We start from the raw sequence: 26,383 nt of genomic DNA, 5'->3' as shown, positions 1-26,383 counted from the left end.
ACTTCATGAATATTCGGCATCATACCTGGCGTAACATATACTGCTTGATTTAGTTGGTCATTGTCGTGTAATGCAACCAAGATCATAGTCAAGTATGCACTTACACACACCCTTGATAGGCTGTCCCTTTTGCTGCCCTGTTCATTTTCATAAGCAATCACGTCTCGAAGCCAAAGCAGTTGCTGTAACATATGCCATTCATTCTATCGCCTATGAACCACCAGGCCATCTACGCCTTCCCAGCGCTGCCCAGCCAAACGCAATACTGCTCAATCGCCTTCTGCATCGCATCCGTCCCGGCCTCAATGACGCTCGTGAGCGGCTTCCCCCTCATCTCGTCCTGCACGCGCGCGTAGTGCTTGTTCATGCCCTTGTTGATGTTGACCTTGCTGACGCCGGCCCTGATGCACCGCCGGAAGATGTCCTCGTCGAACGGGTCGGCGCCGTGCAGCACCAGCCGCACGCGGTCGCCGACCCGGTCGTTGATGGCCGCGAGCCGCTCGTACTCGAGCTGGATCCCGCGGGGCCCGTACTCGCCGTGCACGTTGCCGAACGCGGGCGCCAGCAGCTCGATGCCGGTCGCGACGAACTCCTCGGCGATCTCGGGCGTGGTGAGCAGGCCCTCGAGGTCGGCCGTCTCGGCGACGCCGTCCTCGCCTCCTTCAATCCGGCCCGGCTCCGCCTCGGCCGCGATGCCGCGCGCGTGGCAGTACTCGACGAGCTCGCGCGTGAGGGCCAGGTTCTCCTCCTTCTCGTAGTGGCTCATGTCGCACATGATGGAGTCGAAGGCGTCGGGGATGTCGGCGGCGCGGCGCACCAGCTCGGGCGTCTGGGCGTGGTCCAGGTGCAGCGAGACGGGGACCTTGGCCGTGTGGCAGGCGGCGGCCGCGGCCAGCACGAGCGCCGTGCCGGCGTACTCGATGGCCCAGGGGAAGAGCAGGACCATGGCGGGCGAGTTGGCGGCCTCGGCGGCGCGCACCGTCGCGATGATGGACTCGATGTTGTAGCAGCACATGCCGGGGACGGCGTAGCCTTCCTTCTGGGCCTTGTTCAGGATCGCCATGGTGCGGTTCTCGGCTAGCGAAGGGCGCCCCATCTTGGAAGAAGTTGTGAGTGAGATATTATGATGTTGCTGTTGTAATGCACCGGCTCGAAATCCAAGCTATTTGTTCCCTTGTGGACGACAGGAGCCTCAATTCAGAATTATGTTATGATGTTGTTTCGTACGGTAAACACTAAGTCCAAGTTGATCTCTTACACGGTTGAGCGTAACTTGGGACTGTCTGACACTGGATGCCGAACTTTTGGAGTCGCGTGGTGAAGTAAGTGGCTCGTTCGACTAATGCGGGATGCCGAAAGCCCGGCATCTTCCATTCGGGACAACATTCCCTCGACTATTGAGTCGCCAAGCCAAGCCCACCAAGCGCTCCTTTGGACATTCTGCCGGAACACCCCAGAACACGACTGCATTCTGCCTATGCGCGCGAAAGTCGTCTGCATGGGAGGATCAAACCCCCACCAGAATGATGAAGATTGAGGGGTCTGTCTTCACAGTGGGGTAGTATCGTGATGTCAGTTAGCTCCATGCATCCATCGCCCCTGACTTGTTGGAGAACCCGGCAGGTGGAGGAGGAATTGGAGGCGTCAAAAATGGGCGAGTCCAGCCTGAACGAAACCCGAAGTCGGTTCGGAAAGTCGGGGAGTTGACCGGGGATCAAAGATGAGGGATATCCCTGACCCAAGTGCCAAGTCCCGGATTCGTCCTCGGGTCATGGCTCGGGTTAGATGTGAGCGACTAAGCGACGATATGTGGGCCCCCTATTTGGGGAGTACCACCGCGGTTGACATTACCCGGCAGCTCGATTGGTCGACGGCTGCTACATTTTGGGTGTCAAGACATTGGGAGGGAAATAATCGAGAGCGAGGACTAGTAGATCTATTGCAAATAAGCCCCGAAATCAAGCCACCAAGACCTCATACTGTGATACTGACATCTCCAGACGGAGCTGAGCAACGCAAAGAATAACAGCAGTTATGGCATCCTCAAAGCCGGACATTGCCTTCATTGGCCTCGGCGCCATGGGCTTCGGCATGGCCACGAACCTGGTGAAGCAAGGTTACAAAGTGACAGGCTTCGACGTCTGGGGTCCGACTTTGGAGCGCTTCAAGGCCGAAGGCGGGCTGGCCGCGACGACGCCGGCCGAGGCCGTGAAAAACAAGGACTACTGCGTGTGCATGGTGGCGACGGCGCAGCAGGCGCAAGCAGTGCTGCTTGATGGCGAGAATGCCGCGGTGCCGGCCCTACCGCAGGGCGCCGCGGTGCTGCTGTGTTCGACCGTCCCCTGCTCCTACGTCCAGGAGCTCGAGAAGCAGCTGTCCGCCGTGGGCCGTGGCGACATCCAGCTGGTGGACGCACCCGTATCAGGAGGCGCGTACCGGGCTGCAGACGGAACTTTGTCCATCATGGCGGGGGCTTCAGATGCCGCCATCGAGAAATCCCGGTTCCTGCTGCAGGAGATGTCGGACCCGACAAAACTGTACATCGCCGCGGGCGGCATCGGAGCCGGCAGCAACATGAAGATGGTCCACCAGGTGCTGGCGGCGAACCAGATCCTCGCGACGAGCGAGGCCCTCGGCTTTGCCGCCCACCTGGGCCTGGATCTAAAAAAGGCCGCCGACACCGTCATCAGTTCCCAAGGAAAGAGCTGGATGTTCGAGCACCGCAGCCCGCGCGCGCTACACCCGGAATTCCAACCGATCGCGAGCGCCACCACCATCATCCTGAAAGACACCAGCATCATCACCGCCGAAGCCCGGCGAGCGGGTTTCCCGACACCTATGACCAGCACCGCGGAGCAGGTCTACTTTACCGGCGTCGGCCGCGGCTACGGCCCGGACGACGACAGCAGTCTCATCCGCCTATACTGGGAAGGCAAGGGCAAAGTCGGCCCCGTCGCCGGCACGGCGCAGACGGACGAGGCGAAGCTGGCCCTCGTCGTCGGCCTGCTCAAGGGCATCCACCTGTGCTCCGCGGGCGAGTGCATCGCGTTCGCGGCGCGTCTGGGGCTGGACCTGGACCAGGTCTTTGAGCTCTGCATCAACGCGGCCGGCGGCAGCGCCATGCTGGAAGCGGTGGGGCCCGAGATGATGAGCTTGGTCAAGACCGCGGGAGGAGCCGCAGCTGGCAGCGCGGCTGGGGATAGTCTGGACAAGGTCGTCAGTGAGCTCCAGGAGGCGGTAGACGAGGCACAGAGGCTCAAGGCTCCTGTATTCCTGGGTAGCCAGGCGCTCAACCTTACTAGATTAGCACTGGCACACCGACCGAAGACTGCTGCGGCAGCTACAACCGGGGTGGTGGTCAAAGTATGGGGGTAGGATAAGGCAGAATAGGGGTATCTGGCATTCCAGCCCTACTTGTATCCTACTCATCAATACCACTTTTCACAATCAATGTATTCCTTTGAATATTTCAATATACCGATCATAATAATGAGTCTGAGGACCAAACAGAAGCTGAATTTATCTATCCATCATTCATGGGCCTCTATGCTGCCACAAGCCCTATTGGCCAGCGTCGTATATCAATAATGTACTGACTGTATGTAGCCTATCAGTTCCAAACCCAACAAGTCATTTGCCATGTAACCACATAAAACATGGGAATCGTACAAACGCCCAATGCCCGCTCGTCTCATCATGCTCATCTCCCTGTATCGTCAAATATCAAAACGCCCTACTCCTCCAAATCAAGGAACCATTACGAATGCATTAAACCTAGGCGGCGGCAGCAGCAGCGGGCTTCCTTGCCAGGGCACCTCCTTTCTTGTTGGCGCCGGGCCTTGCGAGCGTGTATTTGGCAAACGCCCTGGCCAGAGCCTTCTTGCAGCTGACCTTCTGACTGCCAACAAAGCTGTCAACTGTCACGGCAATGGCGCGGTCGATGTCGTGCGAGTTGCAGTACTCTGACAACCGCATGCGGCAGAATGCCTCAGAGATACGGATGATAGCCTCCAGATGACGGACCTGTAATAAGTTAAGTTAGCATTGAATCTAGTGAAGGAAGTAAGGGGTTGGGATATGCGTACCGTAATAGGGTAGGCACCTGTAGCCAGTGATTCTCTGCGCATGTCTGCGAACAACCGGGCCACCTTGTCTTCGTCCATGTGCAGGAGCTTGGGATGGCAGTGGTCGCGTGCATACAAAATGTACTTCCGCAGGAGTTCCTGGGGGATCTGTCCCTCCTTGGCTTTGGCCTGGCTCGCCTGGCTTTCCTTGGCAAATGACTCGGAGTCGTGCTCCACCTCCATGGAGTCGGCGCCGTCGATGCCGGGCTGGGTCGAGGGGTGGCTACGACTGTGAGAACCGACAATGAAACGAGCCAGGCGCTCATCCTCGGCGGGGTCAACAGTGTCACGTACCACGCAGAGGATGTCGAAACGGGACAGAATCGGCTCTGTCAGCTGGACGTTCGAGGAGAACGGGATGGTGGAGTTGTAACGACCGCCGATGGGGTTGGCAGCAGCAATGATACCACAACGAGCCTGAAGAGTAGTGACGATACCAGCCTTGGAGATGGAAATGGTTTGCTGTTCCATGGCTTCGTGGATAGACGTACGATCTTGGTCGTTCATCTTGTCGAACTCGTCGATAAGGCAAGTACCCCTGTCAGCAAGCACAAGAGCACCACCTTCCAGGGTCCATTCGCTAGTGAGAGGATCTCTACGGACACTAGCCGTAAGACCGACAGCTGAGGCACCCTGACCCGTGGCGAAAACTGCTCGGTGGGCGGTCTTCTCGACATACTTGAGCACCTGCGACTTGGCGGTACCGGGATCACCCAGGAGCAAAACATTGATGTCACCACGGACATGATGCTGACCCTTTGTGACCTTTGCCACACCACCGAACAGAGACAGAGCCACGGCGGTCTTGATGTCCTCGTGGCCGTAAATACTGGGTGCGATGGAGTTGACGATCTTCTCAATGATTTGGGGGTCGCGCGAGATCTTCCGGATCGTTTGCTCGTCTTCCTCGGTCAGCCTAAAGCCAGCAAGCTGGTCGTGAGACTTGACAACATTGTTGGCCTCGAGGATAGTGGCGAAGACAGGGAATCCGTTGCGGTTGTTCAGTTGAGCATCGTAGTTGTTTCGGTAGATACCCGTGACCTCAATCTCCTCACCAGGCTTGGCTTTGTCAATGAGGTCCCACAGCAGAATCACTTCTCTTGTACGGGGCAATCGACCAGCAGGAACAGTTCCAGGGGACTCTTGCAGCGTGAGCTTTTGGTAGTTGCGGTAGACAGTCTTTTCCGAGTTGACCGTGAACGGACCGCGGGACTGGCAGCTCTGACAGAAGGTGATCTTGACCTCGACGTTGGACTCCTGCTGGAAAGGACCCAAGGTCACACCACACTTGGTGCAGTCGAACTTGACATACTTGAGTTGAGGGAACACGCCTGAACGGCGTGTCACAACACCGCTGACTCTGACGAGGCAGTTGAGGTGGGACTGTCTCAGCTGACGGAGTGTGTAGTGAACGGGCAGATCGAAGATGCGCACATGGATCTCCGAGTGAATGCGCTCGTAATCTGGGTAATGCAGCAGCACAACGTCCATGGCGACGTCGTCGAACAGCTTCAGCATTTCGGCGGGGGCGTTGGCAAGGAAGTAGGCCAGAATAGCTCGCGACGAAGAGAGGTGATCGTAAGATACTTCGAGAGACTCGGCGTTGATCTCACCAAGGGTGCGAATGCGGTTACCATAAACGGAGGAGCCATTCTCATCAGTATATTCCGTGAGGAAGGCCTTGAACTCTCGCTTGATGGTACGCTGGACGGCAGGTTGCGAGACCCACTCGGTAAGACTGGCTGCTTTGATATCCTGCAGGGCTTCGAGGGAGAGTTCCTCGTCCATGATGTCCTGGTCCATCTCATCGTCGGGGTCCTCGTCATAGTGGTGACGGCGACGACGGGGCTGGGCAGTGAGGTCGACTTCGCTACCGAGGTCATCGGGCAGGAAGGCGTTGGGCATCTCCCGTCTGCGAGCGACTTGGCGATCTCTGCGGTTTAGTTGTGCTTCGAGCTGTCTTCGCTCGGCGAGTTCCATATCGCCGTATTCGCCCTCGTCATCAATGTCAATGCCTTCGTAGCGGTCATTTTCGTCCTTTCCCTGGTAGTCCTTCTCGAAGCCCTCGTTGAACAAGTCGACATCGTCGTCGGCCATTTCGTCAATATCATCCAGGTCATCATCCTGTATTTCAGCCTCATCCTCCATGTCGTCATCGTCGTCGCCACCATGGGCAATGGGGAAGGCAGGCGGGGACGAGGGCATGGGACTGGAGGCAGCCATCGGGGAGCTGACATCGACGGCACCACGAGCTCGCTTACGGCCCGCAGAAGGAGCTACACCCCGGTTGGCCGAGGCCATGTTGTGTCGCAAAGGCGAGCTGGGCGGGTTTTGTGAACTGAAGTAAGGATCAGAGTCAGTTTTTGTCCGAATGGTGCCAATGGTGTTCCTCTTATTGTTTAGTCAACAAAGGCCTGGAAAATAGCATACCTCATTTTGAGAAACCCGCGCTAGAATGTTGTCGTGTTTGGTTGTATTTGGACACTTTTCTCGAAGCCTCGATCAAACAGCAGATCGGGTCGTCGGGAATTGGATGGGGCAGACAGAGTTGAAGTTGGCGCAAAATGAAATGGGAATCTGGCAAGCTGAAAGGGGGGCAGAAGAGGATTGACCGACCCGGCAACATTGCAAATTGGCCCTTGACGCGAAAATTGGGGTGGAGGGGACGTGAAACGCGTCTTTTTGGCTGCTAGACACTGCTCACCGCGTAAAGTGGCCCACCCATCGACGCGACACTCTGAATCAGGCTTAGTGCCACTTAAAGCAGCACCTAAAGCAGAGGTACTTCGAGGCTGTGGAGCCGGTACGCCGAGTAGAGAACCATCCACTCCAGGTCGCGTCGCTGCAAGTACCGGACACAGCTGACTGAGAGAGGTCGCTTGTCAATTAATGCAATGCATAAGTCGGACTGAACCTCCACCACTTCACAGCTACCCCCTGCCAGCTATTATCATTCCGCGGTCTGCCATTCAGCTGTTCTATTCCGCTGCCTGCTATCCCCGTTGTCAGCTGTGTGTTCGTCTGTGTCTTATCAGTCGATTACGCAAGTTAACCCCTTCCTTTCTGGTTGACTCGCGAACTCAATTTGTTTCAATTCGTTCCTTACGTCGACCTCTAAGCAATTGCGCCTGTCGACTTCACAGCCGCACACCATGGCCGACAACCCGACAGCCGCGCCTGAGGGCTCCAACGATTCCATTGTCACCATTTCCGGCAAGACTGACGACGCAGGACGCAAGCGACGCGACTCGGAGAACTCGCAGACCGCTGCCGAGTTCCTCAGAGATCAGATGCAGCTCGAGGCCGATGCGCGCGAGGCACTCCCATACGTACGTCATATCCACATGCTCTGCTCTCCTACCCCATGTCCGTAATGTCCGTAATGTCAGTGATCTAACTTGGTATCCCCAACCAACAGAGTATCGAGAACTGCACCAAGCAGCTCGGCACACTGCGACAGAGCGTCTTCGCATGCCTGACCTGCCACCCGCCGCCCGCCAACCCCGACGACTCCACTGCTTATAAGCCCGCCGGCGTCTGCTACGCGTGCTCGGTCCAGTGCCACGGCGAGCACGAGCTCGTCGAGATCTTCCAGAAGCGCAACTTCACCTGCGACTGCGGCACCACGCGCTTCGCCGCCGACCAGCCATGCACCCTGCGCGTCAACCCCGCCACCAACACCAAGGGCGGCGTCCACTCCGAGGCCGCTGATCCCAACAACAAGTACAACCAGAACTTCCGCAATCGGTTCTGCTCCTGCTCCATCGACTATGTGCCTCAAGAGCAGAAGGGTACCATGTTCCAATGCCTGGGTCTCGGCACCCACGAGACTGGTGGCTGCGGCGAGGACTGGTACCACCCTGGCTGTCTCGTCGGTCTTGGACCTAGGTGGTATGAGAAGATGACGGCAGTCAAGAATAAGAAGCCAGTCGATGCAAATACTACATCCCATGATGCGCTTCCCACCATTTCAGAAGACGGCCCGGCCCCCGACGGAAACGGCGCAGACGAGGCGGAAGACGAGGACGATGACAATGATGCCCCCCTGCCCGAAGGATTCCCGGGCGAGGACGACTTCAACCACTTCCTATGCTACAAGTGTGTCGAAGCGCACCCTTGGATCAAGCGGTACGCCGGCGCATCGGGTTTCTTGCTCCCTGTCTACTTCAGCAAGGGCGGCGAAGAGAACACCTCGGCATCCGCGCCCTCCAATAAGCGCAAACTCGACGGGGAGGAGGAGCAAGTATCCGAACCGAAACGTGCCAAAACCGAGGAGGTCGAAGATGGCCAATCTGCCGAGCCGGCCCTGGCAGTACGCGCCGCCCCCGCCGCGGTCAAGTCCGAAGAAGAAGAAGACAAGAAAGATCTGGCGGCCCCATCATCCGAGTCGACGACAACCTGCAAGTACGACACCCTGCCGCCGGCGCCCTCGGGCCGATTCTCCCTCTTCATGACCGAAGGCTTCCGCGACACCTTCTGTCGCTGCCCCAAGTGCTTCCCCCTGCTAGAACCGCACCCCCAACTCCTCGACGAGGAAGAAGTCTACGAGCCGCCCCTGTCCGAGGGCGAGGGCTCCAACGACGGCGCCTCGACGCACGGCAGCGGTTCGCTGTACGAGCGCGGCGAGTCGGCGCTGCGCAACGTCGACCGCGTGCGCGCCATCGAGGGCGTCATGGCCTACAAGCAGCTCAAGGACAAGCTCACGCCCTTCTTCGAGGAGTTCGCCAAGAGCGGCAAGGCCATCGGCGCCGACGACATCAAGGAGTACTTCGCCAAGCTGCGCGGCGACGACCAGGCCATCAAGGACGCCGGTCAGGCTGCCAAGGATGGAGGCGACGATAACCATCGCCAGGAGCAGAGCGGGTACTAGGGTGGCCATCCACTAGTGCTGAGTTGAAGCCCCTTCTGGCCCTAGAGGCGGGATGTGGGTGCCCGTGTGTATTATGACTTCTTTTTCATGTACGATTAATTTGAGGCACGAGCCGGAAGACTGGATTCGACCCAGGTTTGCCCTGACGAGAAGGGGAATTATCAGATGGATGCGCGGATGGATATGCTCACGGGAGCCACTTAGGCGTGCATCAATTTGCTATACATACAAAGTTCGGCCATTAGGGTCACGAACACGATTTACGATAGAATGAAAAACAAGGTCACTATCCTGGGCCAATTTGGACTGCTCATGAAAGTCGCGAGTATTTATTTGCACACGAGCTTTTTTAATCTTCAAAAGCCAGGTCTACCTTCCCAGAACTCCCCAATCATACCTAATTAAGCCCGCAACTTACGACGACTTGCTAAGGGCTTGCCGTTCTTCATCTTCTGGGGGCGAATGCCCTGGATCTCGATGAAGCCGGTGGTATCCATGGGGCTGAAGCCCTCGTGGTGGGCAAGATTGGGCACATGCAGACAGACACGACATATGGCGAGTGTTCTTGATAGACCGTGTTACGTGACTGGCTGTCTCGTCAGGAGCGAAATCGGCAACAAGCTCCTTGCTTGGTGGGCTGTTTTGCGATAGCTAAACTTACGTGCACCCCCACCATCTCATCCCATCCCACCATCATCGCCAAATATTGGCGGGGAAAGCGCGTGGTGTAACTCAATCGGTTAAGCACTGAGCAGTCCCAGGTGCTTGCTTATCTTATCGGGGCTATCCCACCATCCCACCATCCCACCAGCCCTAGGACTCAGCTCCGACTCGGATGCATCCAGTCACGATCCGTACCTGCAGGACCAACCTACCCCTACCCAGGCAAACTCCACACGACTTGCTGAATCCATATCGATGACTCCCATTCAATTCTTGTTATGCTGATGGAACGAGCATGAGCCGAAGAAGTCTCCGACGTGCCATGTTCAGCGCAACTCAGCTTGGAGACTGCCAGATGGGAATCTCGGGTGCTTCCGCCCAGGTCCTGCAGCATCTGCCATCACGTGAAAGACCATCGAGAAATCAGGCAAAATGCACGCATCTTTTCTTGGTGAAACCAGCACATGGCAAAAAATGTTGTGAGCCAGATACTTGCAAATTCGGTAAGTGCTGATCTGTTCGTGAGGAGAGGCCAAGTCGATCGAAGAAGCTGCCCAGCTATCGCCAGAACCCGATTTGTCCCGTTGGCGCAAAGAAGCTCAGCTATAACCCATCATAGTTCCAGCAAGAGAGTAAGTAGCCTTCTGGAACTGTGAAAATCGATATTGTCTAGTCGCTGGCCGTGCGTGCAGTGCCGTACGATGCCGCACAGTCTACTTGGCTTGCGGGGCGCTCAATGGCTCAATGGCGGCTCAAAGTAGTCTGTCCTCGAACCATATGGCCTGTCGTACTATGTACGGGCCAAAGACTTACTTAGTACGATACCTTGACGACCGAATGGATACCTACTCCATACCTTGGGGGTTGCGCTAGCGTCCTCTGCTATACTGCGGCCATGATCACAGCGCCTGCTCATCCTAGTATTGGTATGTAGGTCTTCTTGGTCTCACACCCCGTTAGCGAGACTGCTGCTGCTTCTACAGGAAGAGACTCCAAGGGCCAATCTCATGAGCATATGTCCAGCGCAATTGACCATTCAACTCGTTGTGTACCTTACACATCGATCAAATTGGAGAATAATCGACGCAACGAATCCGATTAGGGCCGTGGTCTTGGTTGGTGTTTATGTGGGTTATACTTCAGCACCCCCGTGGCAGAAACGCCTCAAGACTTGACCAGACTGTACCTTAGAAGGTCCGGCCATCGAACCATGATAACTAACACCAGGCTCATCCAATGGAGTCCATCAGAGATATCAGTTGAGTTATCTCAGACATCTTCTTATATGTCCAACAGGTACTATATCGGTTGGGCCTGGCCAAGATAAAAGCACACCCCATGGCCACTCCTTCGAGATTGTAAATTTTCTCCCTTTCAAAATTCATTGCTTCCACTCCGGATGCCTGCTCACAAACACTCTTACTACTGACACATTTTCAACTCTACAGTACCCTCTCAGGCAACATCAAGCCCACAGCATGGCATCGTCACTGGAGAAGGGGCGGCACCACCGCTTGGTGCCCTCCACGTTCAACCACAAATTCATCCCTCACCCAGGAGAAAGGACCGGAACCAGTATTGGCGTCAGTAACGGCCTCATCATCAGCGGGGTCAGACCACACAGGCCCGACAGGTCCCAACACGTCTTTGCAGAAAGTCATTACCACACGCCAATTTGTGCCAATGGCTCTAGGAGGGTCCATCGGTGCTGGACTCCTCATCGCCAGTTCGGTCGGCTTGCAACGCGGTGGACCGGCCGGTTTGGTCTTGGCCTTTTCCATTGCCGGCTTTGCCGTTTGGTTGACCATGTGCGCCCTGGGCGAGCTCTCAGCCAGCTTCCCGGTCCAGGGCTCCTTCTACGACTATTCCATCCGCTTCATCTCGCCGTCGTGGGGGTTCTCGATGGGCTGGAACTATGTTATCAACTTCCTGCTCATCGTGCCCTTCGAAACCACCGTCATGATCCTCATCACAAAATACTGGTACGACCCCAACATCGCCTGGTTCGTCCCCGTCGTCCTCGTAGCGCTGTTCAGCATCGCCGCCGCCGGTGCTAAATGGTACGCCGAGGCCGAGCATGCCTTCGGCCTGGCCAAGGTCGGCGTCATTTTGCTCTTCACCATCACCTCCATCGTCATCTGTGCCGGCGGTGTAGCTTCCGACCCCCGCCACGGTACTGGCTTCCGGTATTGGCGAGAAGGTGCCTTCCAAAACGGCATCCAAGGTTTCCTTTGGGTGTTTGTCAACGCTGGTCTGGCCTACGGTGGTACCGAGATGCTCGGCTTGACTGTCGCTGAGTGCAAGAACCCCGTAAAGGTCATGCCACTGGCCGCCAAGATCGTGGGTGGGCGCATCGCCATCCTGTATATCCTCCCCCTGTTCATGGCCGGCCTCGTCATCGGCCCCGATACCTTCAAGGAGTACGAGCATCTCGGCAAAACATCGCCGTTCGTGCTTGCCATCCGCCAGGCGGGCATCCCCGGGCTAGCCTCCTTTGTCAATGCCGTTATCCTCATTTCCGTCTTCAGCATGGCCAATGCCAGCATCTTCGCCTCGTCCCGTGCTCTGCGCGCCATCTGTGCCCAGGGCATGGGCCCTCGGTTCCTGTCGCGCACCACGAAGAAAAGGGGCCTCCCGATCACGCTGTTGGTGGTCTTCGCCGTATCGATGCTGGCCTTTATCAACGCGGCGCCCAGCGGGGGCGAGATCTTCGAGTGGCTCCTAGCGCTTGCGTCGGCCAGCAACTACTTCACCTGGCTGAGCATCTGCCTGTCACACGTCCGCATGCGTGGCGCCATGAAGAAGCAGAACAGGGATCTCAGCGAGCTGACATGGCGGTCTCCCGTCGGCACATGGGGCAGTGTGGTAGCCATTGTCATCTTCGCCTTCGCCCTCGTCAGCCAGATTGTTACCGCCATCATCCCGCCTGTACCCAACGAGGATGAGTCCCCGGCCCAGTCGATATCCCGCGGAATCCTGGGTTTCATCGTGGTCATTGGCGCCTGGCTCGGCCACATGGTCATTACAAGGTCGCAATTACTTATTCCCCTGGAGCAGGCAGATCTCAGGATGAACGCGGATGTGCCCGATACCAGACCAGCTGAACCCTGAGCCTTACAACAAAACGACGAAATAGAAAATGCTTGTATATAGAACCTTAATAGTGCACATAATGAGATCGTATATATAGATATTTACGATTGACTACCATTGCTATATTCTATACCTTTTGAATAACACGTACGGTGCAAGGGTAAGCAGCTTAAGGACGCCTCGCAGTACTACGAGATGTAATGGAATCCCGGTGGTTAGCCTGTAAGATGAACAACGACATGCCAAAGAACTATGATTGGACACACCGAGGCAAGATTACCAGATGCAAACCCCAATGCTGGGCATCCCACGTAACAACTGCTGCTGCTGCTGCTCCGGCACTCACCTCAGGTCCTTCGTTTTCTTCCCTTTCGGCTCACTTCCCTGTTTGACCTGAAACCGAACAACCTTGATGGTCGATTGTGGTTCTGCTATCATGTGAGTGGCCCTGAGAAGGCCTGGCATGCCGCCCGTCTAGAAACTTGCGCTTACGGCCGCCGCCACCCCGAAGTTTGATAAGTCTCAGATCTGCACGGGTTCGCGCCCATTGGTTCTGATAATGGGAAGATGGAAAACCTCGAGGGCCCAATGCTTACTGATACCCTGTTGAATCCTACGAGCTGCTTTTTCTTATTGAGATCAAGTCCCATGGCCTCCTGCCAGTTGCACTTTTTCATATGAATATAGATAGGAGGAGCGGGTTATATAGCAATGAACTATCTCTTATGTAGTTTGCTCCGTCTATATACAAGAAACCAGTAGATACGCAAGCAAGAAAACCATGTGTCAGTCGATCTACCACATGCAAGTATCCCAAGTAAGTCACGCACACTACCTATTTAATGTACACTACTACGTCTGCGTATGTATCCCATGAAACCCATGCGCAATAGCCCACCCGCACTCCGCGCGCCCCAGCTCCTTCATGGTCCTGGCGTCCAGACACAGCAGATAGCTATTCCTGCCGTACCCGTCGAGGACGACGCTCAGCAGCACACCGTCGTCTTCGTCCACGGCGTTGCCAGGCCGCGCCACGAAGATGGCCTCGCCCGGCGTGTGGCCGCGCGGGTTGTCCCAGTACACCGTCTCGCGCGTCTCGAGGTCCGTCTTGCCCAGGCCGTCGAGCAGCGTGCTCTGCCCGCGGTTCGGCAGGCTGTAGAAGTAGCGGTACCGCCTCGTCGCGTAGGCCGGGTTGATGGTCGGGAGCTCGCCCACCCTGGGGGCCTTGATTTCCAGGACCTTTTCGCTCTTGGCAGGCGTACTGCTGCTGCTGCTTCCCCCTCCCTTGCTGTTGCTCTTCTGGGATGGGACCCGGAACTTGTGCCTCGCGAACCGGGACTGCGTGTTCCGGTTCCGCTTCTCGTCGCCCCAGAATTCTGCGGCCCCGCCGTCCCGCCGCATCAGCACGTCGAGCTCGAAGCTGCGGATGATGTCGAGGGAGGGGTACTCGATGACATCGCAGTAGACCAACATCTCCCCCGTCTCCTCGTCAGTCTCCTCGAACGCGTTCACGCTATGAAAATGAAAACCCGCGGGGCTCTCGTACGTCGCCACGACGCCGCGGCCACCTTTCCGATCGATGACGAACCACTTGCAAGTTTTCGACTCGTCGAACGGTTCGAGGGCGTCGACGATGTTGCGCTGCCAGGGGATGTGCAGGCCCATGGTCGCGAGGTGGGTCGAGGGGATGCACAGGACCAGGAACGACTCGGACAGGAAGAAGGAGTGCATGTAGGCCGGCTTGGCGTCGGCCTGGCGGATGGTCGCGATGATGTCGGTCGTGCCCGTCGCCGCGTTGACGCGGAACACCCGGTACGTCGCCACGGGCCCGAAGTCGAGGTTGTAGTTGTACAGGTCGCCCGTGGCCGGGTCGCGCTGGGCGTGGGCGCAGCTGAGGGGGCCCTTTAGCAAAGGGTGCAGCTTCTGCTGCGCCGCGAAGCCGATGGGCTCCAGCGTCTGGAGGTCCATCTCCTTCAGGTTGCAGCTGTCGGTGGTGAGCCACAGGTTGGTGGCCGTCGCGCGGTGGCCCGCCGACGGCTGCTGCGCGCTCGTGCTGGCCCGGGGAGCTCCCGAGGCCCGGCACATTTGCTTGGACCGTGACGGATATGTTGTCTAGCCGCGGCCCGTTCTTGGGAAAGGGCATCTTCCACACCGTCATCACCTTCCCGAACAGGCCGATGCAGGGGTCTTGCCGTTGGGCGAAGGTGAAGCCGTTGGGCCGCCCGTTCTGCCGGATCTCCTCTACCAGATCTTCCGTCTGGCATCGGGACGCATACTCCACCCCCACCGTGCCGTTCTCGTCGGGAACGATGGTGAACCTATGAGATTGCCCAAAGCCGTCGAACCAGTGGCTGACGCGGTAAGTGCTGTTTAGTGCGGTCTTGACCTCGAAACCGCCGGGGCCGGTCCGGTACAGGGTCCCGGCGGCCCAAGTTGGGATCGACCCCTGGACTTTGAGATCTACGGGGCCTTTGACCTCTGTCAAACCCTCGAACTGGACTCGGCGTTAGCCTCTGATTCAATATGCGCATGAGAGATATGTGCTGGGAGACGAGTAAAAGGAATTACCTACACCAGCTTCATTTGGCCAGTCATCAAAGTTTTGGTCCAACATCTTCTGGACGTTGCTCTCGTAGTCCTCGTCCTCGTCCTGGGGTCCTTTGCGAAAAGGGCTCCCATTCGGGAGCCCTTGTCCACCGTTCAACGCCATGCTATGGTGTTTATATGTTGTTTTATATGCAGTTGATTGCTTCCGGTCGTCAACTTGGTTGCTTGAAGATACTACAGGGTAGACCAAAAAACAGCCGAGGCGTTGACATGTAAGAAGACTCCCGACGACCAGGAAGAAAGAAATGCTGGTGTTTTGTATATACGAGACCCCTATTGTTGACCTAAATGCTAAAACAATGCTTTGCGTATGTGATACTATATGTGCAATGCTTTGCTGTCAGCGGGCACGTGACAAAGCGAGTATGTGTCGCGAGACACAAAGAGGTGGCTTCGGTAGGTAACCGCGTGTTAGTTAGTCTCAGATATATTGGAAGCGCAGATACGGATCGCATACAATTATCAAAGTATTATTGGCGACAGCCAAAGCCAGAGCCTGTCAGCGGATGGCTGACCGACCGGCTTTAGGGGTGTGCGTCGGCCTTGACAAACGGGCGAGACGTAACATATGTGATTGGTGGCAGGACTATGTAAGTATGCAGCTATTTGGCGAGATAGTCCTCTTGTAGATAGATGGCTGAAAAAATGGCAGCGCCGACGGCTTCCGAATCATCCGTTGCTCGCTTAGGAAGGCCGCTTTCGGTAGAGGCAGCAACGCCCAGGGCATAAAAATAAGGAGGCGAGCGAGGGCGTGAACCAGGCATCAAAAAGTAGTAGCCACTGATAACTCGGATGAAAAAGAACTGACCGGCAGCTTTTCAGCCCAGATAGAGAGTCCCAGATAGAGTAGCCAATGTTGCAATGCGTATTCTCAGTTAGCAGCAAGCCGGCATAGCACAAGACCAACACGTCACAGCACAGATTCGGCCGGTCACTCGTTATCCCCGTAGACTAGGCCAGAGACGAACGCTATAAGGGAGTGGTAACGACCATGCGACGCCGGTTACACCTTGTCCGAGCCGTCGGGTGTGACTGGAACCCACGTGGCGTGGTGTGCACGACGGAACAATTGGAACGGGACCTATGCTCAGGTGTCGCAACTCGCTTATCGGATGTTGCCTTAGTACTGCATAGAAGTCAAATGGAAGTTATACAGCAAGGCACCAGGCGGAATATTCCATGGCCGAGAATTGCGAATGGTATTGTTGCTGGTTGCTGTCGCCGATAGCTTTTGCTGACTTTTGGTCGTGGGCCAGGCCATGCATGATGTAAGCTTGAAGTGCGTGTCGCTGAATCGGACTGGCGATTTAGCGGGTGATGAATCATCGTTACCAGCTGGGCGGATATGCTCCCCGGAATACTTTTAACCTTATCTGGAGTCTCACCTAATTGGGATTGGATGCTACATAGATACAGATATAGGCGGGCCAATCCCGCATCTGGATCGACAGGAGAGACGAAAGAGAGAGAAAAAAGGAAGCATGAGAAGCAATTGATTTCTAAGATCTTCGGCTCGGTAGGGCGGTCCAGTCAGGTGGACAATTTTTACGAGACATCACGGAAAGCTGAAATCTCCCTCCTCCCACCATTGGCAACCACCCGTAATCCCACTCGTTGGCCCATCATCGCCTTTCGCTAAAAAAAGTCCTGGAAACCCGAGTGTATGTAGTGCGACCAGAACACAGCATGGCGCATGGCGTGCATTTCCAGCCCTGAAGGAGAGGAGGAAGAAGAAGAGCAACGCCATCAACGACTCGGGGTCTCGAGAAACCGGGTAGTCGTCGTAGGCAGCAATATGATCGACACCGACTTCACGGCGCACCGCAGCGACAAGAAGACCCTGGAGGCCCTGGACGATGGGTCTAGAACATGGGGAGACGAGACGAGGATGCCAACCCACGCGCAAAGATTCGTCGAGGGCTCAGCTCGGCGCCATTCACGATGAGGTGATCAATATTTCTCAAAAGCCACTCATCATCCCGTGTGCGCGCGGGAGGGTGTGGTGGTCGGTGAGCGGTGAAAAGCGGATGTCCGTTGAGGAACTCCCGTTCGTTCGTCGTCGTCGATCCTTGGAAGTTTAGCCCACATAACTAACCGCCCGCGCGATGTGACTCTTCAAACTCTGTCTAGGTATATCTAAGGTGCGATATCCCCCGTCCGTTGGGCACGGAAAATGGGCGGTAGCTGCCCAAGCGCTTCCTCTTCCTCTTCTTGTTCCTTGAGCAAAGCCGTACAAATAGAGCCCTATCGAATCGAGTTCCCGTGTCTCTCAAAAAGAAAAAAGACGGAAAACACCAAAATCCTTCAAAATGGCCGTCGCAGCGATCAACCCCGTAGACCACCATGCCATCAAGAACACCATAGCCCGGTACTGCATCGCCCTCGACACCAAGAACTGGGAGCTCCTCAAATCGGCCGTCTTCACCCCAGACGTCCAGGCCGACTTCCCCTTCAACCATGACATGCGCGGCGTAGACGCCGTATCGGCCACCATTCAAGGAAGGTCAGTAGTATTCTTCCTTGCCGTCCTCTCCGACGATCAACCTTGGCCAAGGTCCATAAAAAATTACGTAGGCTCATGGCCAAAAACCAGACTCAAGAACATCCCCACGCAGCACGCCTTGACCACTCAGATGGTCGAGATCCAGCCCGACGGCGTGACGGCCAATGCCACGACCTACTTCACCGGCATCCACTTCGGCCGCGGCAAGTGGCAGGGCCACCACCTCACCTCCTGGGGCTCCTACGTCGACACGCTGGTCCGCGACAACGGCAAGCCCGGCAACTGGCTCATCTCCAAGCGCACCATCCTCTTCACCGAGAGGCTGGGCGAGGAGCGTGTCATGGATGGCGAGTAAGTCTTTATGTATGTACGTATGAGAGAAGCGAGAAAGAGGGAAGGAGAATAGAAGGCGAGGGACACACGTCAGATAGAGTTAGCAATGCAAATATGAAGTACACCAACAGATACTCGGAGAGCTGCATTACCATTGTGGTAAATGGATGGACATGTGTAGTAACAGGCATTTAGTTCAGTACAAAAGTCACCCATGGGTCACTCGAATAGCCAATGAACTGTAAAATGGAACTGGGAACGAACTTTGATTCCCGATTCAACAACTGTGTGTGAATCACGCGAACAAGTATGCAACGATACATCGCATACCCATCCACAGATACCACATGTGCTGCCTGGGAGGGTGTTTTCTCCCCATCCGTACCAACACTTATGCAGGTTATGACTCCTCCTATCGGCTCGAGGCATGCCACCTGCCCGTCCGCCCTTTCCTGTTATATACAGTTATCCCAATCTCGGCAAACCTCATAATACGCCTGCCATTCTGTCCGTGCTCGATCTATAGGACAGATGATGCATCCCCCCACCCCCGGTTCTCCCCATCGCGCCAGTGTTTTTGAAAGAGAAAAAAGAGAAAAAATGTGAGCCATACCAAACGAAGGTATGCGTACTAAGTAAAAGTTATGAATGGTATCAAAAGGCAGTAACGAACAGCAATGTGGTATCTCTAAATGGTCTCATGGTCGCAGATATGTCGTCCGTCGTCCTCGCCTCCCACCACACCCCCGCTGGGTGCAATCCACTTGTTGTGTGTTCAGACCCCTTTTGGGCCGTCTGAGTCCTCCCTCCTCATTTCGGGTGTCCGGTTTGTTGAGACAAAATCAAGCATTAAACCAAAACCCACTCGCTCCCTCTCTTAACAAACTTGTCCAGCAGCAATCCGAGATCACTCAGGACAAACCGACAAATGTAAAATCCGAAAAACTCGGCTGCATGCCTAGTGCAGAGTTCGAGGCCGACCTGCGTCTTGTCCGCATGCCTCAAGCCTGGGTCGTCGACCTGGCGCGCGATTAGATCTGAAAGAAACAATCAATGTTAGTTGAAATCGACGGCGTAATTAGGACAGGGTTTCCAGATGCACTCACCAACTGTCTGTGCAGCGTCAAACAACCGCGCCAGACTCAACATATAGAGCGCATACGGCCCATCGAATTGGACATTGTGCACGTCGCGCTTCGCCGGACGGCTGCTCGGGTTGGCGACCATGGGCAAGCTAGGCAGGGTGCCCGAGCCGTTGCCCATGACCTCCTTCTCAGGGATGCTGGGGGCGCCGGTGCCGCCGCTGTTGCCCCGGCTGCCGTAGGCAGAGGACATGTTGGCCGCGGATCCCTTGCTTCGCAACCTGCGCCAGCTGAAGGCCCCCTTACCGCTGACACTGGCACTTCGGGGCACTGCCGGCATCGCGTCGCCGCCATCATTCTCCCGAGCCATGCCCTGTATGCCCACCTCATTGCCGAGTTTCTTCGTCAAGGTTATCTGAACCTGCTCGAGAACGTTCTCGAAGCTCTGCATCTCTTCAAGCACGGCGTCCGCATCGTTGCTGTCCACCCTGGCCAGATTAAGGAGAGCCGCAGTCAGCAGATCGCACTGCGAAGATTTGTCGTCGATCGCTCGCAGCTTCACGCCCTTGACCTTCCACACGTCGCGTGGTATGAACAGCTTGTTGGTGATATAGCCGCCCCGCGGATGGCAAAGCGTCTGGTACAAGGCGCGCATAAGCCAGAATGGTCGGAGCATGGCGTCCGCTGGGCACGGCTCAAGCGGCAAAGGCACTTCCGGTCCAGCTTGATTGATGGAAGTCGGTGATCCGGGCAAAGGCGAGTGAAAGTCCGAGTCGAACAAATACAGGCCCCCGAAGCCGCCCGTGATCTTCTGGCTGAAAGCGGTGACGATGGGTGTCGGTAGCGTGGGCATGGCCGGCTGCCGTGAGCTCAAGGAGCCGGACATCACGTTCATGGGCGTATTCGGCGAAATGTCCGTAATGTCGGTGTTAGCCACGGAGAGCTGGCGGGTCTTTTGAGACCGCAGGCTGGACGAGGACTGGTTCTTTCGCAGTGCTGGCCGAACTGAGGTTGGCGAATCTGTGCGCATTTCTTCAAACTCGTCATACTCTTCCGAAGACACTCGGTTGTGCCGGGGTGAAGGTGGTGTGGGAGGCGCAAGGATGGTAGGGTTAGCATTTCTGCCAGGCGAGCTGGGGACTCGATTCGAGAAAGGACCGGGCCGCGTCGATGTAGCCGACATGGCTTGTCGTTGTTGCGCAATATAATTACCAGGCTTCGCCTGCAAGGCGGAGATGGGGCCGGGCGGTGGCGGAGGATTGATTTTGGCGGTTTCGATCTTGAGCTGCTTGGCGTTTTGTCCCGATAAGCGCCTGTTCCGTACGTTGTTCGGCGGGATCTGAGGAAGGGCCTGGGGCGGCGGCAGAGAAGGTGGAGGAGCGGCTGCCTTTGCTGACATGGGCGGCATCTCGGTGACGGTGGATAACACGGTGCTTGCGGTTGGGGGAGGGTTGGATCCCATCGAGCTGTGCCAGGTGCGCTGTGTAACCCCGCTCGAATCCGACTCCCTGTCTCTGCCACTACCCGACTGCTGCCGCGAGGGCTGATCGAAGGTGAAACTCTGCATCGCCAAATTCCTGGTCATGTCTTCCAACATGCGCTCTTCCTCCTCGTCGGAACTGTCGCCGTTGTAGAAGCCACCTTCGTCATAGGTCGATATCCGGCTTTCCTCCTGCATTCGCCTTTGCAGATCCCTTTCGCGCGCGGCTTCTATTGCAGCCTCCCGTTCGGTCTGCCTCACTTGCTCCTTGGCCCATTCGACTCTCCGCATTGCGTTGGCCACCACACGATCATCCTCGTCATCTTCGTCGGTGTGGCGGTCGTCGTACATTATATCGGACGAGTCCATTGGCTCATAGCCCTCATCATAGGCCGCTTCCACAGCCGCGTCCAGGGCGGCATCGAATTCAGCCTCGGTATCGCCACTGAAAGCACGAATGTGCTTTCTTCGGTACCCGCGCGAGGACGTCCTGGAGTGAACAGACGAGGCAGCCGAGCCGCCAGACTCGTCAATCGGGTCCAACCAGGAGGTGGATTCATGGCTTGGATTCCGTGTGTGGCCTTTGCTCATGTCAATGGCAGGAGCCAGGCGATCGGCAGGCATGGAAAAGTCCTGGCGCACGATATGTTCTGGGCTTGCTGGCCTCCCTGGCGATATGGGCCGCCGGGGAGACAGTGGCGCAGGCATATAATTATCCTGGGCCCGGGGAATGTTCAGGCTGCCTTCGAAGTTGCGTCGAATGGGCGATTTATTAAACGAAGATTGGAGAGACGGAGCTGGTTGCTCTTTCGGTACAGGTGTCGATAGGTTGCGACTGTCAGGCGTCGGCGTGCTTCCGTAGCGCGTCGTGGTGGCAGTCCCATAAAAGGGATCATCAAAATCGTCGTCATACGATGGCCGGACCTCCATGCCATTGTATTCCAAGCTTTCTGGCCGAGCCGGGAGCGCTTTGCTACTATATGCAACTGCCTGCGCAGGAACCATGCCATCAAGCTCATCAATCCGGCTGGTATAGGTTCGGCGGATCGCTTCTAATTTCTTCTTGTCCTCTTCACCTGTTGTCCTGGCGAGGACATGCTGGAGAAGATCGCAAGCTTCGCTGTATGACCGCCGTGCGCTCTGGTAGTCCTGGGCATTGTCGAGCTGGACTGCTGTATTGGCCTTGGCAAGGGCTTTCGACAGCATCGCCTTTTGCGAAGGTTGCTTCCCGCGTTCTCTTTCTCTCGAGTCACTACTGCTCTTCGTATTCGAAGAACGAGTCCTCGTGTGGCCTCTACTTTCGGTAGGCATTGTGTTGTTGTTGTTGTTGTTGTTGTTAGGTATTAGCTGGGCCGCAGGCAATAAACTTGGGGTATTTTCTCTGTTCTTATATGAATCAGTCGGCTCATCCCCAAGATAGTCTCGTTGACCGGCCCTGGAGTTCTTCCCTTGACTAGAATATGGCGAGCTGGGTGAGCTCGTGTCGGTGCCTAGCCGACTGAACAGGTTTGTTGCTGGTGCGGAAGGGTCCGTCGGCCTCGCAGTGGCAGGCTCCGAGGACTCGGTGTCAGGAAATTCGAGTGAAGGTAAACTGACGATTGGTGGAAGATTAGGCGCTGGGGCTGAGGACAAACGTGGAGAGTTTTCCAGAGGCCTCAGTCGCGAGCTCGCATTAGAATTGGCGCGGGACCTGGGTGAAGCTGTGAGAGTGCCGCCGTCGGAGGGCCGCCGTTTGCTGAGTTTCCGCGGCGACTGGAAGGTTGCAGATGCGTGAGCCGTGATTGCGTCTGTCGCATTTGCTATGATGGCGACGGAGTCGACGCTCATGCGTCGCGAGAAGGTGGAACGCCTACTCGTTGGTGTCGACTGTTGCTGTTGCGGTGACGGCTGTTCCTTACCTGCCCCTCTTTCTCGATCGCGTTGGTCTTGTCCGGCTCTTTCAGGAACAGAGGCGATCGTCGGCACGCCTGGTCGGTTCGAAGCACGACTCGAAGAAGATGTGGACGCGGACCACCTATTTAGGTTTCGGAAGCTGTCAGTAATAACGCCGATGCTGCTGGCCCGAGAATGCGACCTTCGGGGTTTCGTCTTGGTGGCGGGCTCGGGAGGAATCGGCTCTTTCTTCAAGAGGCCCGCATAGCCGACGTTGCGAGGTGGTGGCAGCAGGGAGGAGGTCCTGGGCAGCAGGACGGGCGCTGCTCCTGGGGGCGCGAGGGAGAGTGACGATGGCGCCTGATGCGCGTTGTTATTGCTGGTATTGGCCTCGGTGTTGTCGGGCGCGGCGATGTGAGGAGGTGGTGGTGGTAGTGGTGGGTAGCGCTGAGATTGGGTTTCGTCTGGCGGGCGATAGTCGCTGGAGTCCCCTATTAAGATTTGGTCTCTATCAAAACCCCGACCCAAGTCCCGGCTACCAGAAGTTGCTCGTGCAGCAAAGGTCGAGGGGTTTGGAGTAGCGTGGTTGTGAGAGGTCGTTGGACCAAGACCAGCGCCAATATCGGCAGCACTAGGCACTGTAGTGGCGCCCCTAGGGATGCTACTGTAGTTGTCGGTCCGTCCCCGGTTGTAGTGGAAAGCAGAGGCCGGGCTGCTGGTTCTCGAGGCAAAGCTCGTGGGGTTCGAGAAATTGGTCGGTTTCTGACGACTCTGGAAGGGATGGGGCGAGTCGGCGGCGGCGGCAACAGCAGAAGACTCTGGCCGGAAATGCTCGGCTACTGAGTAGATAGGGGCGACGGCAGCCGGGTAGGCATTGGTTGGCGTGGGCGTCCGTGTGTTGAAGGAGGACAGGACGGGGGGCAATGGGAAGAGGTCGGAGCCGAGTCGAGTGGTTTGGTGGACGAGGTCGAGTAGGGACTGGAACTGGAATCGAGGTTGGTAAAAGGGTAGCCGGCGTGGTGGTGGTGGTTCTGGTAGGACAATTGAGATTGAGATTGAGATTGGGACTTTGTGGAACCGGCCAAATTGGTCATGACATGTGGTTGTGGCATCTTCCAGCGTCTTGTTGCTCTCTATCTCGCGCTCTTGCTCTCGTGCTCTCGTGCTCTCTGGCTCTCCAGACTCCTCAATTCAGGGTATCCAGGTCCGGAATCATAACAGGAACCCACGAGGACCCCCAATCAATCAGTTCAATGCACTGGCTGCGCTCTAGTCGCAGTGCGCGTGCCACTGCGGTGTACTTGCCTTGGCCTTAGTGTGTAGCGATGCGGCAAGTAGTGCGAGGTACTGACTGGGACTGACTGTGACGGGCCTGGGGGGGCTGCTGACTGGGACTGACTGGTAAGGCCGGCCGATGGTTAGCATGGACTACCAGACCAGGCACAAGCAAGCAACACAACCTTAGAGCGCGAGGGTTGGAGGGCAGGCCAATCCACTTTGGTCACTGGAAACGATTGGGTCAATGTCCACTTTGGTGCCTCTGCCACTTTCATGCACTTGACTCGGTTTCCCGTTAATGACCTCTCTCTCTTCCCGAGTCTCTCTCTCTCTCGAAAAAAATACGCGATCTCCACGTTTCGGCAAGTACAGCCCGGAAAGGTACAGGCGGGAGGGTACTGGAGGTACTGGTTGATGCGCGTCCAGCGTTGGTTGGATTGGGTTGGGCGTGGCTGGGGGGGCCTGTGTGTCCGTGTGTCTGTCTGTCTGTCTGTCTCTGTCTCTGTCTCTGCCAGTCTCAGCAATGCCAATGCCGCTGCCGCTGCTGCTTGCTCGCCGTCTGTGTGTATCTGCGTCAGGTCTGTCTTTTTCTGGCCCTTGGTGCTGTCAATCAATGATAACACGCTTGCTATTATTACATGTCGGGAGGTGGGAGGAAAAGGAGATCATGCAAGGAACATCTGAAAGGCGACTGGCCAGGGTCCCGAAATCAAATCCAATGAATGGTTCGACTGGCCTAAACCGGATAACGGTCCGTCGTTCAGTTCGTTTAGTCGTTCAGGCGATCAGTCCAGAAATCCAGGGACAAAAAGGACACACTGTCGCAACAGAAACAAAACTGGTTAATTGATTGGAGTGGCAGATCGGGAAAACAACAGGAAGGAGAGCAGCAGAAATGGATATGCGGGCTATGCTGCTACTGATGGATTGTTTCGACATGAATTCGGGTTTCTGTTCAGATCGCGGCCTGGCCGGTGGTTGGCGGCTGGAAGGGGGCTCACTATTGCCAGCCAGCCAGCTCTTCTACTGGCAGGCAGACTGCAAGAGGCTCAGCTCAGCCAAGCAAAATCGATGAATCCAATTCAATACATCAATCAATGTACATGCCGGCACGTCTTGGGGGTGGGTGTGAACGTTGTACCCGTGGCCGTCCAACCGCGGGAAAGATACCCCTCCAAACCCCTACCGCCCGCCCCCATGCCATGTACAGTACACTTGCAGCAGCAAAATATGGGCACTCCCGCTTCGAAGGGATCTATTCCAGGGGTACCGCCAAAAAAGAAAAGAAAATCGCAAGCAAACAAACAAACAGGCAAGGACAGTAGAACCTTTTCTTTTCTGTAGAATGTTCTATGCACTTATCAGCACCCGTACAGGCGTATGTACAACCATTAGATTGGTTCCTGCTCTCTTCATTCATGCCTGGCTGGCTGTATGTACATAATCCTCTTTCTCTCCTCCGGCCTCTCCTCTGTTCTGATCCCTGCTGCTCCCAGACAAGGTGGGCCTACAATTGTCCAACGGGCAGCAGGACCATCGCATCTTTCGACTCCCCATCCCTGCGTGTTCGAGATGGATGGCAGGGTGTCTAGCCTCTTACGCCGCAATCCCATTCTTGAAACCCCCCTTTCTCGCGGATGGCTCGATTTCACTTGCCTTGCTGTACTGCTGTCACACCGTTGCTCCCCTCACTGTCTCTCATTCCCTTCCTCATAGATATACCGCCATATTCCAGATTGGCATTCTCAATGTCCTACAATCTATAGACGTCATGTATGTTTAGCCTTTTTTTCTGACAGTGCGCCCGAATCCTTCCCAACGTCCGCAGGAGCCTGAAGGTGGGAATGCGTGCCATCGGGTATGGGGAATCGGGACGGCATCAAGATTTCATCAAACGCCTTCCTTTTTTTCTCCTCCCCCTCTCGTAGCGCTCAGCCTAGCTGTTAGTGACTCCAGTCTCTGAATGCGCCATTCACAGACAAGCATCAGAGCGTTCGCAACATACCGAGCCTGGCGCCCCATCGAGAATGCGACTTGCAGGTTTGCCCCTTGGCGACAGAGGATTTCCATTCCCGGCCCCGGATGCGACACGATGCCACTTTGTGACCGGGTCACTAGTTGTATGTACATAAATATATTTCGCCATGTACGACTGTCTAGGTTATCTATCTATCGCGCAGTTGAAACCCGTCGGCGACAGCTCATACAAAGCCACGCATCAGCTATCGTCACTATCTCTTTATCTCTCTCCCTGGCGCGGCAATCAACATCAATAAACAAGAATTGGCGTGGAGACAGGAACCCTGATGGACCTTCTGACGGACTACGAATGCAGGCTGGGGTGGTCGAAATCAAACCAACTTTCCTTCGCTACTAATTGGGCGATAGGTTCTGCCCATCATTTCCTCTTCCCACCCCTCCAACTTCAGCCTGGCCAATCCCACGCTTCTAGAAGACTGGAACCTTTAATGAGTAGGA

General features: G+C 56.1%; 8 protein-coding genes across 8 annotated transcripts; 4 read left to right on the top strand and 4 right to left on the bottom strand.

Moving 5' to 3' along the window:
• Positions 1-229: 229 nt before the first annotated feature.
• PG997_014405 (uncharacterized protein) lies at positions 230-1,096 on the bottom strand (the record flags this gene model as incomplete). The annotated part of the gene is made up of 1 exon (XM_066818719.1): positions 230-1,096. One exon carries the CDS (start codon positions 1,094-1,096, stop codon positions 230-232), a length of 867 nt encoding a protein of 288 aa, XP_066660907.1.
• A 938-nt stretch (positions 1,097-2,034) lies between these two features.
• Positions 2,035-3,375, top strand: PG997_014404 (uncharacterized protein; the record flags this gene model as incomplete). Its single annotated transcript, XM_066818718.1, has 1 exon — positions 2,035-3,375. The coding sequence occupies one exon, from the start codon at positions 2,035-2,037 to the stop codon at positions 3,373-3,375; it is 1,341 nt and encodes a 446-aa protein (XP_066660906.1).
• A 399-nt stretch (positions 3,376-3,774) lies between these two features.
• Positions 3,775-6,559, bottom strand: PG997_014403 (minichromosome maintenance protein 2; the record flags this gene model as incomplete). The annotated part of the gene is made up of 3 exons (XM_066818717.1): positions 3,775-4,023; positions 4,086-6,462; positions 6,555-6,559. 3 exons carry the CDS (start codon positions 6,557-6,559, stop codon positions 3,775-3,777), a joined length of 2,631 nt encoding a protein of 876 aa, XP_066660905.1.
• A 717-nt stretch (positions 6,560-7,276) lies between these two features.
• On the top strand, positions 7,277-8,994 carry PG997_014402 (Metaphase-anaphase transition protein; the record flags this gene model as incomplete). The annotated part of the gene is made up of 2 exons (XM_066818716.1): positions 7,277-7,453; positions 7,543-8,994. 2 exons carry the CDS (start codon positions 7,277-7,279, stop codon positions 8,992-8,994), a joined length of 1,629 nt encoding a protein of 542 aa, XP_066660904.1.
• Positions 8,995-11,340: 2,346 nt separating this feature from the next.
• Positions 11,341-12,768, top strand: PG997_014401 (General amino-acid permease GAP2; the record flags this gene model as incomplete). Its single annotated transcript, XM_066818715.1, has 1 exon — positions 11,341-12,768. One exon carries the CDS (start codon positions 11,341-11,343, stop codon positions 12,766-12,768), a length of 1,428 nt encoding a protein of 475 aa, XP_066660903.1.
• An 834-nt stretch (positions 12,769-13,602) lies between these two features.
• Positions 13,603-15,460, bottom strand: PG997_014400 (carotenoid cleavage dioxygenase 1; the record flags this gene model as incomplete). Its single annotated transcript, XM_066818714.1, has 3 exons — positions 13,603-14,838; positions 14,903-15,244; positions 15,323-15,460. The coding sequence occupies 3 exons, from the start codon at positions 15,458-15,460 to the stop codon at positions 13,603-13,605; spliced, it is 1,716 nt and encodes a 571-aa protein (XP_066660902.1).
• A 2,206-nt stretch (positions 15,461-17,666) lies between these two features.
• On the top strand, positions 17,667-18,215 carry PG997_014399 (uncharacterized protein; the record flags this gene model as incomplete). The annotated part of the gene is made up of 1 exon (XM_066818713.1): positions 17,667-18,215. The coding sequence occupies one exon, from the start codon at positions 17,667-17,669 to the stop codon at positions 18,213-18,215; it is 549 nt and encodes a 182-aa protein (XP_066660901.1).
• Positions 18,216-19,042: 827 nt separating this feature from the next.
• PG997_014398 (uncharacterized protein) lies at positions 19,043-24,052 on the bottom strand (the record flags this gene model as incomplete). The annotated part of the gene is made up of 4 exons (XM_066818712.1): positions 19,043-19,230; positions 19,300-23,792; positions 23,857-23,932; positions 23,980-24,052. The coding sequence occupies 4 exons, from the start codon at positions 24,050-24,052 to the stop codon at positions 19,043-19,045; spliced, it is 4,830 nt and encodes a 1,609-aa protein (XP_066660900.1).
• Between the last annotated feature and the right edge of the window lie 2,331 nt (positions 24,053-26,383).

This window comes from Apiospora hydei (genome assembly GCF_038363865.1).
Source record: "Apiospora hydei strain CBS 114990 chromosome Unknown utg000010l_segment0_segment0, whole genome shotgun sequence".
In the NCBI taxonomy this organism is placed as follows: Eukaryota; Fungi; Ascomycota; class Sordariomycetes; order Amphisphaeriales; family Apiosporaceae; genus Apiospora; species Apiospora hydei.
This window is presented reverse-complemented; position numbering and strand designations above follow the sequence as displayed.